The 18,042-nt window shown below is 30.3% G+C and overlaps 3 protein-coding genes across 14 annotated transcripts; 1 reads left to right on the top strand and 2 right to left on the bottom strand.

The window, feature by feature from the left end:
* Positions 1-613: 613 nt before the first annotated feature.
* Positions 614-12,102, bottom strand: LOC141449215 (katanin-interacting protein-like). Of its 10 annotated transcripts, XR_012455394.1 has the most exons (19): positions 11,708-12,101; positions 10,890-11,068; positions 10,557-10,809; positions 9,760-9,929; positions 8,820-9,073; positions 8,522-8,719; positions 5,775-5,912; positions 5,538-5,675; positions 5,210-5,433; positions 4,837-4,999; positions 4,056-4,236; positions 3,795-3,953; positions 3,537-3,676; positions 2,337-2,438; positions 2,010-2,140; positions 1,775-1,928; positions 1,515-1,535; positions 1,347-1,440; positions 614-1,243 (listed from the first exon to the last, which is right to left on the bottom strand). XR_012455394.1 is itself a non-coding variant. In XM_074118416.1 (17 exons), the coding sequence occupies exons 1-16, from the start codon at positions 11,758-11,760 to the stop codon at positions 1,805-1,807; spliced, it is 2,598 nt and encodes an 865-aa protein (XP_073974517.1). In that variant the 5' UTR covers positions 11,761-12,101; the 3' UTR covers positions 617-1,243; positions 1,775-1,804. The 10 variants fall into 10 exon arrangements, 7 of the variants coding, with proteins under 7 accessions (XP_073974521.1, XP_073974517.1, XP_073974514.1 ...); XR_012455393.1 differs by lacking the exon at positions 1,515-1,535 and having other exon boundaries at positions 615-1,243; XM_074118416.1 differs by lacking the exons at positions 1,347-1,440; positions 1,515-1,535 and having other exon boundaries at positions 617-1,243; positions 8,829-9,073.
* Positions 12,103-13,664: 1,562 nt separating this feature from the next.
* LOC141449224 (methylglutaconyl-CoA hydratase, mitochondrial) lies at positions 13,665-14,914 on the top strand. Its single transcript, XM_074118439.1, has one exon. It carries the CDS (start codon positions 13,905-13,907, stop codon positions 14,775-14,777), a length of 873 nt encoding a protein of 290 aa, XP_073974540.1. The 5' UTR covers positions 13,665-13,904; the 3' UTR covers positions 14,778-14,914.
* A 119-nt stretch (positions 14,915-15,033) lies between these two features.
* Positions 15,034-17,766, bottom strand: PIG-Q (phosphatidylinositol glycan anchor biosynthesis class Q). Of its 3 annotated transcripts, none has more exons than XM_074118433.1 (6): positions 16,823-17,765; positions 16,612-16,747; positions 16,387-16,531; positions 16,122-16,314; positions 15,927-16,041; positions 15,034-15,283 (listed from the first exon to the last, which is right to left on the bottom strand). In XM_074118433.1, exons 1-6 carry the CDS (start codon positions 17,567-17,569, stop codon positions 15,090-15,092), a joined length of 1,530 nt encoding a protein of 509 aa, XP_073974534.1. In that variant the 5' UTR covers positions 17,570-17,765; the 3' UTR covers positions 15,034-15,089. The 3 variants fall into 3 exon arrangements, with proteins under 3 accessions (XP_073974534.1, XP_073974536.1, XP_073974535.1); XM_074118434.1 differs by having other exon boundaries at positions 15,144-15,283; positions 15,880-16,041; positions 16,823-17,766; XM_074118435.1 differs by lacking the exon at positions 16,612-16,747 and having other exon boundaries at positions 17,275-17,765.
* Positions 17,767-18,042: the final 276 nt, after the last annotated feature.

Raw genomic sequence — 18,042 nt, 5'->3', positions numbered from 1 at the left:
CAAAAAATCAAGAAGCACCAGTACACCTACCTTCTGAAAGGACGTTAACACCTTTCCACCCATTGTGGACTTTACTGAAACTATAAGATGGCTCAACAACCATCCTACTCTTCCACAAAACGAATTCTCAATCCCCGTTTTAAAGGTACTGTAGAAGATGGCATTAAAAGCAAGCAGTTGGATAGCCACAGTCCAGCCTTTTTTTAGTTAGCTATCGCTATTGCCATGAACTTATTAAATTTTTGTTCTACGAAATTATCTTTCTCGCTCTTATATGTATTACAATTTTTTGATCTGAAATGCCCATCACTAATCCTGATTTCCTGATTCACTAAAATCATGAAATTATTTTGGGCAATTCCACATAGTATCCTTGAAGATGCCTGAAGATAATTGATTATATAATATCCAAACGTCGGAAAAATGAAAATACAAAAAAAAAATAAGGCGAAGACCTTCTAACATCGTACGATGTTAAAGAAGTACATGATAATAGAATATTTTTTTGTTTAAAATCTTATATAATCTGCCTAGACTCTCAAGTTAACGAAATAGTAAGTTATCAGAAAAAGAGTAATAAGTACCAACAAATTTGTTTGTGTAAATTTTTCTTAAAATTTTTGTCAACATTTTAATCAAATTAGGTAATAATCAATAATTCATGTTTTTTGTTTGAACTGCTAATTTTCTTATTTTAAACCTGCAAAATCTCGCTTTACAGTTCTTAAAATCAATTAAATTTAATAAAATAATAAATAAATATATTCTTGTTCAAATTATATAACAATATTTTTCCACAATAATAGATCCATTAACTCTTAAAACTAAAACTAAGTATTTTTTAATTTCTGAATGTGAAATCAATCTAGATTTTACAACTTTAACTGAAAATATTAGACAAATTTAGAAAAAATATATCTGCATTAAATTGATTAGAATAAAAAAATGAATATTAATAATTAATTTGATTTACAAATTAAAATCTTATCTTATTTTTGAGGAATCTTTTAGTAAAAAGTTTAGAAATTTAGTACAACTATAATGCATTAATAAATTGAAGATAATTATTTTCGAAAAGTATAAACTTAAAAACTATCTAGGAATGCAATTTATTTTTTTCCTAGAATAACAACATTGCACTACTTAAAGTAAAAAACAATATCTTTTAAAAAACAAAATTTTTAATAAAATGTGTGAATGGCAGTTGACCCCATGGCAATTGAGAGTAAAAATCCACGAGTACCTAAAAAAAACATCATTAACTATGATTTTTTTTCACTCCCTCTGCAATATTTATTCTATAAAAGGTTAATAGTTTGTATTCTTTTTCGAATTTTTGGATGTACCTGGAAGCCCTTGAGCTTTAGACACCAATAGAGTCACAACTTTTTTTTAATAATATTTTCTGAAATTCCGGAACATGATAAATATCTGGAGAAACTGTATGTGACAGTTAAAATAATTAATAAACATGAACCAGAAGTATGATTAATCACATTTAAATGCCCACTTACTTTAATATTCATTGGGAAATCCTATTAGAAAAATTTAAATTGTAAGTGAGGACAAATTTTATAAAAACATTTTTTTAACAATAGTCCAAATCCTCAAGTAATTTGAGTTCAAACGATTAAATCTGATGTATTTATCGGATTTTTTTTTTAATTTCTGAATTTTAAATCAGGTTAGGCAAATCAATCTGGAAATGTTGGCTACATGCACAGAAATAGAAACATGTAAATTTTTAACATACTAAAGAAAAAAAAAGTCTAACCTAATTATGCGAAGTCTTTGAGTACAAAGTTCAGAAATCCAGGACACTTTTACTTCTAGAATAATCCATGGGTACTTGAAGAGATGTAAATGGTCGTTTTGATTGGTCAGCGGAAATTACAGATATTCTGCTGGCATCCAAAGAATGTCTTGATCTAGATGTTATACATAAAAAAAATCAATGAGAAGAACAAATAAACATCAAAGAATAAAACATTGAAGCCTAGGCAATTTACCTAGCATTTTTTCTTGATTTTATACATTCCATTTCTCTAGAGAATATTACTGTTCTATTTGGAATACTATTTTCACCTGAATCTGTACACTCCAAAATACCATTATATACTAATAAATCATCCACCAGTATCTGCAATTACAACATACACAATTTACAATGCTTGCATAGAAACAATAAAAAATTTAGCCACAAACAAATAAATAAATAAACTTTCTAAAATGAATTTAGCTTTGACAGGATTAATCGCAGCTTTCTTAAGTCATTTACTGTTTAATTTTATCAAGTACAATAATTATTGTAATTATTGATACAAATCGATACCTACGCCAAATTCTTTGACACCTCTACTGGATGTTTTTCCATAATTCCACAATTTTATCATTGATAAAGTCGTAACCACATCGAATACAATGTATATAGTATTTATCTATTTAAAAAACCAAATTTATATTAATGAATTGTTTTATTGTAGAAAAAAATTATTTTTAAAATAGGTCTTAAAATTATTGTATGAAGGTGGAAAGTATATTATTGTAGAAAACATTTTAATTTTATTAGAACTTTGGTAGTCCCTTTTCTGGAGCTGACTCTAATATTTAAACCAATTTAAGTAAAATAAAAAAAACTGAAAACATTGAATTAACTGAAACTATAAACTTCAAAATTAAATTCATCTATGTATTCTAATTTTTCCATTATTATCAACTTGGATTTAGGAAAAATGGATTTGTTCCACTCTAAAAAGCGCATGTATGTAGTTTTTGAAATTTATGTGGTAGATTATTTCCTCCTTTTTTTCCAAATTTTCTAAAATTTTGCAATTGAAATTCATTCTTACCCACATAAAATCGCAAATCTTCGCCGCGTAACATTATAATCCCCGGTTATGAATTAAAAATTTCAAATTTTGCAAAAACAGACTTTATTTTGGCTCAATGTATTTTTGTGAATTGGCATAAGCGCTGCCTTCGCCATTTAATATCCTTTTGAAGGGAAAAATAACTGTAATTTTGACAAACGCCTGTAATAACTCTCACTCCACTAAAATTTATAACTTTTTCTAAAAATTATATTTTCGGATTTTCAAGACTCTCATACATTCCACATATCACAATAAGACGATACCCAGTTTATTATTCTCTTAAGCGCTAAAGGATCACTTCCAAAGAAACCCACATTGACGGCCAGCAATACGCAAAAGTCATCTTGTACTCAACTCAGCTAAACGTCTGTAGCCCTTTAAAAAATTATGAGAATCATTTAGAAAGAGCCATAATATAATTATTAAAAACATCCCTGCTTATGGCTCATTTGGAAAGGAGAAACCTTCTTCGTCAGATGTCCATACTGAAGAATAAGAATCCTTATTCAAACGTCTAAGACTTAGATACATTAGTTGTTGTCCAACCCTTACGATTAGTAATTTAATGAGTTCCAACTTTCTAGGATAAAGAATATGATACTATCTTGAGCCAAAAGTTAAATTTCTCGAGTGCAGTAAATAATGCAAAAACTGGCTTCTGACCACTCCTGGAAGTATTGGTGCCAACCACATATGTCTTCCATCGACAGTACTGTTTACGCCATCTACCAGTTTATCAGGGGTCCTCACATCATCGTTAATACCTTCTAAAATGTTAACACTTGACGGATGAGCACTGATATCTAATGCACATAATAAAATCATCAGTTATTACACCACATAATATTCTTGATTAAGTATATGGGATCTTAAAAATTTTAATTGGTAATGTAGAATTTATTCTTAATGTAGTATACATACGATCTTCAGTTATTGGAATCCATCGACCATTAATGTCATAGAGCTCTATGCCATTCAAACCAATATAGTACGGATCTCCCCAAGAGGAGAGCAGCTGGAATTGAAAAACAAAACCTGCTGGCATCTCAGGAGATTCATATTCTTCAAAATTAAGAGGCCCTGCAGGTAATATGCAAAAAAAAAAAAAAAAGTGAAAATACTTAGTAAAAAAGTACTTAGAAAATACTTAGGACAAGAGAAAAAAACAAAAATTTTATTTACTCAAACCTCTAGGCGAGAGAAGAGATTTCATAATTGAATCCACCGGTTCTACATTTATGTTACTTGATTTAATGAGAGGAATTTTTTGGCAAATTTTATAATGACAATGTCCAGGTGCTTTTCTAACTAAAGCTTCTTCACATATTTCCTTGTCATCGATCATGATTTTCAAATGCTTTACCTATAATCAATTAAATATTACTAATGATTTATTTAAATTTAAGTATACTATGTATTCGCATAGTAGGTATAAGTTCCGTCTGAAACATTTTGCGTGGAAATTGCATTTCAGGTTAGATTTGAAGGGAGGCATGAAGTAGTTCTCTCTTAAAGGGAGAACGGTAAGGTATTTATCACCTAGTGGAGTGTGTAAAAAACCGAGTTTACAGAAAATCGTTTGACTAGATATGTATATCTCTTAAATGATTTGTTTTTAGTTCGTACATCATCAACTTAAGTTGTCAACTCAGATACTGGATTCATCACTTTTCAGTTCTGCTATTATTTTACCTACGACCAACCTATAAAATTATCTGATACTATCAGACAGAACTTGCTCTTATGAAGAATGAGAACTCGCCTTTCAATGAAATGCCTATCTGTTTTACAGAGTCAATTAGAATGAGTAAATCATTATTTTAGCAAAATAACATATAAAAAAAAAGATTAATTTTTTAATAAAAAGATAAATAAGAAAAAAATTCTCTCTACTTATTTATACATGATTTAGCATATGGAAAAAATCTGTGTAAACAATATTCATAAAAATTAAGATACTTACACCAGCATAGCTTAATTCCTCAGATTCATTGTAGTTCCATACATTAATGGCAGAAATGTGAACAGGTACAGATATCACTAGCCACAGTAATATACTTGACTTACTTAAATCTGTTCGCCACATATGCTTCCTCTCTATAGTCTCGTTTACACCATCCACAAGCCTTACAACAAGACAATTAAGTGAAAATTGATCAAACACTTAAGGCAAAATTTAATATTTTATTGCTTCAGAGATATATTTAGAAAGTTCAAAGATAAAAATCTTGTTTATAATCTTAATATTTTTTGAAAGAATAAAAATTAACATTGGTTGAGAATCAGATGAGCTTTTGATTACGCTTTTATCCATTAACTTTTATTTGAAAATTCACCTAATAATACTGTTACTATTGGAGAGTGGTTCAGCTACAATGTTTTTTATTTCCAGAGGTTCTCCTGTTTCTCCTAAAACTTCTATACCTGTTAACCCTATTGTATTTAAACCCCAACTGCTAATCAACTTTATACACATGGTTTGAAGACATAATACTGCGCCAGCCACTTCAGTTTCCGACTGAATTTTCGTGAGACCGGGACAAGTCATAGGACGAACATCCTGTAAATAATAATAAGCCTCATTTAAAACAGAATACATGAGCAACCGTAGAAAAACATTGAATGTTCCTACAGTAAGTTTTTATAATGAAAAAGCGTTTTTACCCCAACATCAGCTGTTAGTGGTCTTTCTGGAAATATGCTTTTCACTGATTCGGTTACTTTGTTCATAACGCTATGAAAAGCGTCATCATGCTGAGAAACAAGTTCCAAAATATCATCATCAGTTGTAAATAAAATTGTCTAAAAAAACAAAACAAAAACCATTTTTAACCTTTTGTATGGCTACATATAGACATATGTGTTATAAATAAGCATGTTTAATAGGATAAAATGACTTACGTCGCCAAAAGTATCTGTATTACCAAGTATTCCTCCACTGGCACGAGCAATTTCACCCTCAAAAATTTTTTTGTCATCTAATGTAATTTGCATATCCTTTACACCTCTATAAGAATGTATTCTTGATTTGTTATAATTCTAGAAACGTTATATATGGATTAACAATTGTTTCATAATACATTTACACATACGTCCAAAAACATTCAATATCAGTACTTTTATCGGAACCAAGTTTGTCATTTAAAAAAATAAATAAAACTGAAGTGCAAACTTTTTTTTTTTCTTAAGTTCAAAAAATTAAGATCTCTAAAGTAAGTTTTGTTCCTAAGAAGAAATCTGGCAATGTTCTTTCCTATTTTTAGATAGTTTTATTTCTCTAATTGCTCTAGAAGAAGGTATTGCGTTTCTATCAAGTTTCAAAATTGAATTTTCAACAACACCTATTCTGAGGCTTTACGTTCAAAAAAGTTTTTCTCGCTCTTTTTCATTTCCTGAACACCAAACTGCTTAAATATAAACACAACATGTTTACCGTCACCATTGGCTTTTGCGACTTCGAGCCAGCAGTGTAAAGTCAACAGACCCAACATAACTCTTAGAGACGATCGAGTAGGCTTTTAGCGAATAATTGGTTCCCCAGTAAACTTTTTAATTTCTTTGCCCGGAGTTTTACTCCAGTAAATGCCTCAGATTGGCTGCGAACTCAGGAATCAAAATCTAATTTCATCACTGCCCTCAGATGATAATTGAAGCATTATGAGCATTATGAGCCCTTGAAAGGTTCACAAACAGTAATAGTTGTATTCCGAATTTTATAACCTGTAAGCCTTAGATAAAGTGACCTTATTAGAGGTGCCTACTTCGGTGTTGCACTGAGTTTTCTCGCTAGGATCCGATTGGCCTTAATTGCCACCTAAAGACGGAGAAATTTATTGTGATATTAAGAAAAATTTATAATTAAATAAATCAGTTCTCTACCCCTATAATGACATTTGATGGTAAATTTAAATTCTGTTACAAACTAGAAGGTTTAATACTCTTTTGGTAATTTTGGGATAGTTGCGTTTAATTACCAAAAAATTGGAAATTTCTTGTCAAATGTTTAAAGGTTCAATATCTTACATTTAAAGGTTCAAACTTATTGCTTAATTAACATTTAAATCTCAGTTCGAATCCCGCGAACGCAGTCAAGTCATTCATAATACTTAATACATCATGATACTTTTTTTAATAAAATGTAGTCATAAGCAGGATTTGAACTGGGGATCCCCACTTACAAAGTCACGCTCTTGACCACTAGACCAACACCCTGGCAAGATATTCTTACCGTAATCATGGGTCAAGAAGTCTTGCATAAGGAGTACATTAAACTGATGTAATGGTTGCTTTTATTTGATGATAAAACAAATTTATTCTGATTCTCCTACAACCATTACATTACACTACATTTTTTATAATCTTCAATTATTATTATTATTTTTGTTATTTGCGTCACCAATAACATGTTTTGCAGTCAGAGGACCTCCCAAAACGTATATCTGGTGGAAAATTAACATTGTAAACCGATTACGAATAGATAAAATTGTAACTTTGATCTTAAATATCGACAAATATTAGAGATATCGTAACGAAGTCAACGTCATTTTTCACAATTTTTGATGTAGTTTTCATAATCATTGTCAAAATCAGTGGTCTTATAATACCTGGATCAGTTTTTTGGCCGTAACTCCGCCAAAAATGAAGGTACTGCAACGGGGTAGAAAATTCGAAAACTAGACCAAACAAACGTATAGTTTATTTAATGGGTTTTTCCGGATTTTTGCTTACCTAAAATATTATTAGCGAATGGTATGTTTTAAATGGATCACCCTGTATATAAATTTTATGGTAAGTCCGGGAATCTGGGAAATTAATTCTAGGTTGTCATTTCAAGTCGATATTGGCACTGACAGAGTGCCTAAGAGCTATTTGGGCTAATTGTTCATTAAGGTAGCTGTTTCCGCCTAAACCCAACCCATGAAAGCCACCTTAGAGGTTTCTAAACAATCCTAAGAAACTAATTCTTTAATTAAAACTTTGAATATGAAACTTTGAAAATTTTACTTGGAAGTTAATACTGTAATAAAAAGAGACTTTGCCCCTGATATACCAGATTTTTTGACTTCATTTTTTTTTAAAAAACAGAAATTCTGTGAGAATAAGGCAAGATAGGTCTCATGATCAGGAATATTTTCATCATTGACATTATCCATCGCCCGCCTGTTTTTGGTATCCCAAACCATCATGAGTCAGCAAGTGTTGTATGAGACAGAAACAAAGTTAAAAGTAAAATTCTCTACACCAACCTGATAACAACCTCTGATGATAGAAGGAAGTTCGAAACCGGTCAGGGATACCAAAAGTACGAGTGCTAGGACGGATAAAATTAACACTGCGGATCTAATCACATTTTCATCACATAGTTAACTTCATCTTTAGCGGAAGTATAATTAAAACAGAACTTTTTCTTAACATTGAGGTACTTAATTTGTATCCAGATTTGTTTTTCAAGCTTTCAAAAAATTAACTATTTCTGAAAGCCGACGAAACGTTTATACCAAGTAGCAATAACTGTAGAATCTATTCATTCAGAAAATTACTCCTAATCCATTTGTGGTTGATTTCACGTAAATTATTTCAACAATTACATCAATTAAAAAATAAGAACTTAAAAACCACATTTATATTTTAAAAATTTTTAATCTTACCCATATTCTTATCATAGCAATAGTTTGTACTTGTTCCAGAGTTATAGAAATGTAATGATGTTTTCCTTGGGTGAAAGGTGTCAACCACAAATGCATATCATCTCTCGTCCTGTTAACTTTATCTAGCAAATTTTCTACTACTCTAGGATCCTTAGAGTATTCTGGTAGGACATTTATGTCTGCGGGGTTTGAACTAATCTAAAAAGATATTTCCAACCCCTGACTTCAAAGATCCTTTTTATCTAAAGTTAAATAATGATCCAAATTATTTCATGCAAGAAAAAAAAAAAATATTTACACTGCTCACTTGAACCAATTCTCCGGTAACTGAGAATATTTCGATTCCATTTAAGCCTACATAATGTCTGTCTCCCCAAGTTGATGTAATATCAAACTTCATATGTCTACCAGATGGTAATTCCGGGATGATGAAATCTTCTTTTTCTACAGGTGTTTCTGGTTTTACTGACTGCGGGGAGACTGATCCACCATCCTTAGCTTTATTCTCCGAATCAAGAAGCATCATATCATCTAGAATTTTAAAATCAGCCGCTAGAATTTAGAAAGGATCTTTTAAGAAAAAAATTTAAACACAATAATACATATTGCTAAGGTAAGAAACACAAGTTTACCAATTGTTTTTTGTTTTTCAAAAGTTTTCGTTAACTATTGTTTTGCTATACCCTTGCAATGAATTTTTTTTTTAACTTACATAACTCTGCTTTTCAATTACCTTGTTTTTTAATATCGACAACGAACTGAACTAAAACTTACTATTTGGCTAAGGGTTCAGGGTCCATAGCCTATATTCTTTCCATGGTTATTTAATTTCTGTATGAATCAGAAAATATTATTGTTGATCATTAATACGCTAAACGCAAAAAACTCAACGTATCAACTTCTTTTTCCTAATAATGAATTAGTCACAGGAAGTGGCTGGCATACCACAGAAAACGCCGATCCCTGAAGAAATAACATGTACTTACTTCCCTCTAGAGGGCAGATTCACAACTAGTTAATGTACATTAAAAGCGTTTTACAAAATTTAATCTTTCGACCGTCCGGCTGTATTTGAATAAAGCATATAATCGCTCAACAAGTATTTTACTGAAAAAATGAACCATAAGGTAATTATTTCATTTATTATTTGGTGTCATGTACATCATTCTTGTTCAGCTCGAATCTCAGTCTTAAATATCAACCAAATAAGCTCAAATAGCAAATTTTCAATATATTACCATCAATCCTTTTAGAAATTCGACCTCGATGCCTCTGATTAAAAATATCTAAAGATGACCAACTCTCTTCTAATCTTTTCTCAAACCCTTGATTACGTCCTTCAGTATTCGAATTTTTATCATTTAATTCGTAGAAATTATTCATCAGAGGTTTTGTAGTTCCACTAAACCTGAAAAACTCGATATATGTCAGTAAATAAAAAATTTTTTCTTGAGTAAAATTGGTAAAAATGAGAAATGGAGACGCATTTGATTTCAACATTCTACGGCTTTAGAATTCATGTTCAAGTGCGCACATGTAAAAATTCTTGCGAAATATTTTTAAACTAAATTTTGATATGACAAAAGGTAAATTTTCTGATCACCTTTTTTTCTTAAAAAACTGCTTGTTTACAAACTTAATTCAGGTAATTTCAAAATATAATGTATATATTGTATAATTTCAGGGGGAGTGGGTTGTTCGTTAAATTGATGTGATAAAAACCTCCCATTAAAAATAATAATAATAAGCACATAGTTTGCTTGAAAATATAAGTAATAAACCTTTTACAGGAAATAAATTTTTTGAACTTGGCTTTTTAATCAAAAATGTATATGTATAAAGAACAAATTTTATATACCGAAGTGATTAGTCAAAGTCGAAACAACCCGAGAAATACTAAATGTTGTACCTTAAATACTTATATATTTATATTAAATAAATATATATATATTTATTATAATTTGGTTCCAAGTATTAATTTTTTTCAATAAAGAATTAATATGGTATCCATGTTTAAATTAGAACATAAATATACCTTCTGTAATGGTATTTGTCCAATTCGGACGGTACTGTTAACAAGCTCGGTGTGTATCGTTCTTCATTATTAGAAAGCCCACTAGAATTTCTGCGGCTTGGTAAAGTCAGTTCACCAAATTCTTCTTCTAATATTGATAAAAAACTATCAGTCGGTGTACTAATTTCAGGGGTATGCCAACTTTTATCTGGTGTATTAATTTCAGGAGTGTGCCAACTTTGATCACTATCATTTTTAGGAAATAACCTGTCAACTAATTATTTGGTTCAGAAAAATAATACGCATTTCTGTAATTGAGGAACTAATTTTTTGCTATTGTGTTTTTAAACATACCTTCCTCATCTTCGGTGGTGATATCATTTATTAAGTCATCGTCCAACAAATCTAAAGAAGAATGAGAAGAACTAATCCTCGCAGGCGTAGTAATAGCTCGCTTTTTTACTTCAATATATTTTTCAGTTATAGGTATAGGTTTCCAGGACTGAGGTCTGGTCTTATTTATATTAACATTCCTAAAAATTATTTACATATGTAAAGAAATTTATAGCGAATAGATGTTAATATTTTGATTTAAACTGCAAATATTCAAGTTGGTATGAACGTCGTTGTTCTTTTATGACTGTCACACACAATTTTTCAGGAGATTCGCAAAACATAAATTATAAATAGTACAAAACTTTTTCTTTTATAATTTACTTCACTTATTAGGATACGGTTTTATTTCGGATAGGTCATTATTTAGTCTAAATCACTGCAAAGATTAATAGTGGCTAAAAATTAAAAACAAAAAACAATTTAAACTACATTGAATAAATATAATAATAATAAAATAAAGTTCATGTGTTGAAAGAATGTCGATATCTAGCATTTAAGAGAAAGAGAAATCGAGCTTTTGCTGTTGATGGGTTAGCCTTCCGAGAAATTTGATAATTTGAAAAATTCCAATATCATGGAAGTCAGGCGGAAAAAAAGCAGTTTTCTGTAATGGTAAAGAAAATAAAAATTTTTTTTTGTTTTTATCATTTATCAACAAAAAAAATACTGAACATAAAATAGCTGATTTGACTGGATCCACTAAACCTAAAATTTATATTACATTTTCTTAGTACTTAGTAATACTTTTAAAAAAATGTTCCGTTTATATAATATACCTGGTCCATTCCTCTAGCCAAAAAGGTATTTTTTTTTCTGCAATTTCCTCCATTGAAGAATGTATTCTCAATTTTAAAACTACTAGTAAATAAACCCTGTGCTTCTCATATTAATCAACTTAAAACATGAAAAAAAGAAAGAACCATGAACAATTCCTGCTCACTGAATTTTTGGAAGACAATGTTATGTCACTTAAATATGTTGGCAATAGATTCAATGAAGTCCAATAAAATGTCTTTTACAAAAACAAAGAAGAACATATTTCTCAAGCAAATTACTGCACAAATCCTCTTTACAATTACGTTAATTATAATTCAGAGCAATGTAATATATACACAACACTTGTTTTACGCATTTCTTCTGGCGTTGCTATAGAAACGTGTATATCTTTGATACAATAAGAGCCAAAGTACAGGTTCTTTCTTTGATGAAAATACTAATTACTAAGAGAGAAATACCAGAATTAAAAAGAGTTTTTAAGATTAATTAAATTTAATCTCATTAAAAATATTTAATTAAAGGAAAATTCTAATAATTATTCCTTTGTACTTCATGATGAATATGGACAATCAGCTAATTTCCAGTTTGAGGTTAAAGTGAGGGAGGATCCAGCCAACTTTTAGAAAACTCATCAATTCATATTTATTCTTACGTCATCTGATACGTCTAGACTCAGAGTATATAGTATATTGAATTAAAAAAAAAAAGTGGATCTCTTATTTCAGAAGAAATATTGAAATTTTTAGTGAGAGTTTGCTTTAAAATCGTATCTCAGAACCGTACCAACTTTGTTTTCTTTTTTTTATTCTGTTGCTCCTAGTTTCTAAAGGATTTATTTTGATTATGTCAAGTTTTTACGGTAAATAAATAGATAGAAGGTTTCAGGAAATTACTATACATATACTAATGTCAATAAAAAAGACACTTTTCCAAGTTGCATGGATTATGAACAACTGCTATAAATCAAAGGGGGGAACGAGTTTCATAAATAATGTTATTAATATTGCACTGCAAAAAATGAAACTTTGCAATTTAGTGCCACTAACGATTGACGAAGAGAAAATCTGAAACAGTCAAATAACAAAAAAGTGCGCACTGCAAACGCTGAAATTTTGCAGAACAGTAGCACAAATGTTATGTAAAAATTCTCCGAAAAAATCCAGATAGGCACTCCCAACTTGATGCACGTGCCTCCTTCACCGTTCCCTTCATCAATACCACAGCAATTGGCCTTGAGTCTGATTCCGCCAGTAGGTAGTAGCGTTCCAATCCATCCTGGCATTCCTGTTTGTGAGTTGGATCCATTTACAAATTAGACAGAATAGTGCTATTACCGGAAAAGGAAGCTGTAGTGATGCCTCTACTTTTAATTGGACAAAAAAGATTTAAAAATTAAAGTGTAATATCGATTACTTATATCAAAATCGTGATTAAGAAATCTAACGCACCTTATTGATACATAGTTTCATTAGAAGAATCAAAAGAAATAGGATTAGGCAACAATGTTCTTTAAATTTTTATTCCTTTCTCAACATATATTGCTTAAATTTGAACTTAAGATGAAGTTTGAAATTAAAAGAAAACTAAAGGAATGAAATAAGGGAAAAGAAAATAAAATTTGATTTTTTTTGTATGGAGGGGGCTCCCTTCAAGTTACTTTCTGTTTGAAAGAATATAATGCTACCGTTGAGTTTTTCCGGCGTAAAGCAATTCTTATTAGTATATGATTACGTTCCAATTCATTTGACAAGAAAATTCCAAATTTTCGAATAATTAACACTTCAAATTTTCAAATAATAAGATATTTTTCCGAAATTAATTGAATGCCCCGAATATAATATTTAAATTATATAAGTGTCTACACACATATACCCTGATAAAAATAAAAGTAAAATTATATATAGTAAATCTGTCAAGCACAACAGGTGGTTGGAATATTACATACGCTGTTGTTACACAGGAATTACGGTTGTAAAGGTTAAATTAAACTATATTGAAGCAAATTTTATTTAATTTCAGCACAACATACATAATATTCTTAATTAACATATAAAAATATATATATATATTTATATTTATACGTACAAATAGATATACATGGTGGGGGTAATTCTTTTTTTCGAATGAGGGTTTTGTAACATTTAAGAGTAGTTCTGGTCTGAATGTAACTTTTGAACTGTGACTGTGTTACCAATAATGATTTTCAATGCTTCTCGTTTTTCATCCATTACAAACGTTCTCAGGCGATTTGTTTCTTCTGAACAATCCTTAAAGGAATTAATCGTTGAACCACTCACTGGTAAAGATTCTGGTATTCTGATTCTTGGTTTGAATAGAGTTAAGCAAAAAAACGCCATTAGTAAAAACTTATTAGATTCATTAGAAAATGCTATAGAAAAAGTTAACAATGACAATACTGTAAGAGTTGTAATCATCCGTAGCTATGTACCCAGAGTGTTTTGCGCTGGAGCAGATTTAAAAGAAAGATTGACTATGACTGAAGCTGATGTGCGCATATTTGTGAACAGAATCAGGAAGTTTATGACATCGTTAGAAAATGTAAAGGCCCCAGTTATTTCAGCAATAGACGGCGCTGCTCTTGGAGGAGGATTAGAAATGGCACTAGCTACGGATATTAGAGTTGCATCAGAAAATGCAAAAATAGGACTAGTTGAAACAAGTTTGGCTATAATTCCAGGGGCTGGAGGAACTCAACGATTACCAAGGATTATTGGAGTAGCACGCGCGAAAGAGTTAATATTTACTGCAAGAATCCTTTCCGGAAGAGAAGCAGAGGAATTTGGCATCGTCAATTACTGTGTACCAACTAATGAAGAGAACGATGGAGCTTTCATTAAATCTCTTCAAATTGCAAGATTAATTCAAAAAAATGGTCCGGTAGGTGTAAGGATGTCTAAATTAGCTATTAATAAAGGATGTGATACCAATTTGAACGGCGGCTGTTTGGTTGAAGAGCTATGTTATTCTCAAGTTATACCAACTAGGGACAGGATCGAAGGTCTAAAAGCCTTTCAAGAAAAAAGGCAACCTATATACAAAGGAGAATAATATACTTACAAGAGTGACAATGTAAAATTCAAATAAAGAATTATTCTATTAAATCAATACTACTAGAGAGATGAGATTTTAAATAAGTTAATAAATTCATTTAAAGAAATGTGGAATAAAATGATTACCAAACCTTACTGTTTTAAAGATTTATTTGGCCTCACACACACACACACAATTTACGATATTAAGCTATAACCCTTTTAAAAATTGCATACACAAAACTTAAGATTATATAGAGGGAAAAACATCAAAATCTTTTAATAATAAAAAATTAGTCTTTATTGAACCATTCCAGTAAGTATTTTATAGTTATAACGGATATATAAGTTTCCCTACAACAATATTCCAACCAATTTCTTTCCAATTTACTTCCGGTGGTTTTTTTATAATGTCAGGTGTGCACTTTTGAAAGACTTCATACAAGCTGGTATTTCCTCGGTAGGCAATTAGTGTTACTGTGCCAGCGGTTGACAAGCTGCTGACTGGAGTCAGGGTCAATGTAACTGAAGTATAACATTTGACATTAAATAACTCTAAAGCAAGTTATGTTTACAAGTGAAAATTTCATGTTAAAGAAAATTACTTAGAGGAATGAAACAGGAGAGCCGTGAAAACTGATTGAGACACTATTTTAGATTAATTAATTACCCTAATTAATTCCTTGTTCGAAACAAACAAGAACCATAAAAATACGTATCATTTAGGCTACATCGAGGAACTTATCCAAATCTCAGAAGAGAACATTAGATGCTCTTCAGATATCCTTTAACACAAGAAGTATTGATCTTAGGTCCCCTAACTGACCAGTGCAAAGGCGTGTTCAAAAATTTCACCTGCTCCCCACATATAGAAAAATACCACAGTCGACCATTCGGGTTGTAATTGAATTTGGCTTTACCGTCATTGTCTACGCACTTACATTACCCAAGTTCCCTTGTATCAAAAATTAAATTACAAATTTTGTTTCTTACAGCTCAAAGATTGTTATCAATGTGTCATTAGATACCCATCAGCAAGTTATTTGAAAAAGACCCATTTTTTGAAGTAGATAAATACGCAATTGAGATACAAGAAGCTAAAAATTCTATGGCAAATTTACCTTTCCATAGATTTTGAAAAGAGTTTTTTTGGATCAGAATCTCTCACCTGCAGTGAATTTTGGATTGAATATCCAAACTAAAGTGCTGTATAAAGGTAAGGCTTGAATAAAATACCTTGCTCTTGTCATAACACCTCCAACTATGTTCACACCCAAGCGCATCTGTAATGTGTAATGAAAAACACTCGTATAATAAAAATATTCTCCAAAGAATTAGAATATTGAAGAATTCATGGAAATACCAGCGTGAAAACAATGTAATAAACCAATGTTGTTGGAAGGAGAAACAATAATACTGTAAAGCAAATAGTTCCGACGAATAATTGTTCAGTCGTATAAGGGCAAGAATCAACCTTTCCTGGTTGGGGATTTTGATTTCTTCCTAAAAATATTCTTGATAACGAATATAATCCACTAACTTGCCAGTAATATAGCCTGCAATAAAAAAAAAGAATAGTTGACTGTGTAAATACTTAGCACTCATTATGTAATCTGCCAATTACTCACTTAGCTGCATAAATATAAATGCAGTACACATGAAATGACACAACAGAAAATATATCTCCTAAAATTGCAATTTGGTAGGAGAGTCCAAGGAGTCCAATTTTTAAGAACGTAAAGAATGCTACTTCCAAGAGAGGCCGAACTAATCCTAAGCATTAAAAAAAATTATTTATCCTAGAAACTAAAAAGAATTCACTAAAAACCATGTGTTTTTATGCATAAAAATACCTAGAAAAATCCACCAGAGTTTTATATTATATAAGAAAAAATTGCCTAGAATGTAGTTCAATGGATAGTTCAGTTTTATTCCCCAAGGGCTTCCCATTAACCATTTTATTGTTAATTCTATAGAACTGATTATGCTCTACAAAATAAATTGCTGTTAATTTTGAAGAATTCTAAGAGGGAAAATACTAGTACATATATCAATATAGTGTACCTCGGTATATGAAGCAATTAAGTTCAAAATATCGTTGCTGTTGGTACTTTCCACTAACATACTCAGAAGTGCATATCCAAAAATTACATCTATTAATATGGACATTAGAATATTACCCGTTTTTAATGTAATTTTACCTTCGCTTTTATAAGTAATAATTAACCAACTAAATATTTGTAAAGATTGATAAATATGCATTCCTAATGTTGTTAGACAAAGGAAAGTGTAACACTTATCCATTAGTCTCAAAATATTTTCAAAAATAAATATTACTAATGACACAATTTTTAGTTTAAATCTTGACATATTTAACTCTGTTAGATTAATTCGTTTTAGATGGTAAGTTAATATTTTGAAATGGTCCCCTTCATCAGTAATCTGCCGTATCTTTGGAAGGAAGAGTTCTGACTTTATGAGCGCAATATCGTCATACAAAATAATGTGGCAGTTACCCAAATTGAAGGATTCGTGATTTATTATAACCTTTTTAACTGTAACTTCCTTCTTGTATGATACTACAACAAAATTCTTTCTTCTTCTGAAACCTGGGAAAAATTCTGATTTATTTTTGTAACACCCAACAATTGGATACGATTTCACTACGGACTTGCAATAAAGTGACTGTACACCGAATATGTAAAGTGATTTACAAACTGAATTATTTTTTTGACCATCAAAAATTCCTATTAAGTAATCTGATTCACATTTCTTTAAAGAATCCGGGATAAATATCAACAAGTTTTCCATAACTAAACTATGCCAGAAACTTAGTTTAAATGCACAACAAATGACAATTACAGGGAAAATTTACAAAAATATACATAGAACACATTTGGCGTATCCCACTTATGATTTCCTAATCAACGTTCTTTTATTCACTAACTAGAAGTAAGGGTTGATGTTGACCTTATCACTATAACCTTTCTTCCAAATACAATGGTTAAGATCCGTTGGTATTGGTGTTTTTACTTGAACAAAAAATTAATTGCCTGAATCTTGATTCTTTGTGTTTAAACAAATTCAGTTAATGGTATATTATTTCACCTATTGTTCGGCAGATAATCTAAGTTCATTTAAAAGAAAGTTCTGTTTATACCCTAATTAATAAATTTTTATTTTTTATTTATCTTCATTCAACAGTTTTATAGTTTACTATAAACAATTTTAATTACAATTTCCGATCAAATAAAAAAATTAATTGTAAATTTTATCTAAACAAT

The sequence above is a fragment of the Rhodnius prolixus genome, unplaced genomic scaffold (assembly GCF_049639745.1).
Source record: "Rhodnius prolixus isolate KJV_2025 unplaced genomic scaffold, Rpr scaffold_2, whole genome shotgun sequence".
Lineage (NCBI taxonomy): Eukaryota > Metazoa > Arthropoda > Insecta > Hemiptera > Reduviidae > Rhodnius > Rhodnius prolixus.
The sequence above is the reverse complement of the archived record's forward strand: the minus strand, read 5'-3'. Positions and strand labels throughout refer to the sequence as shown.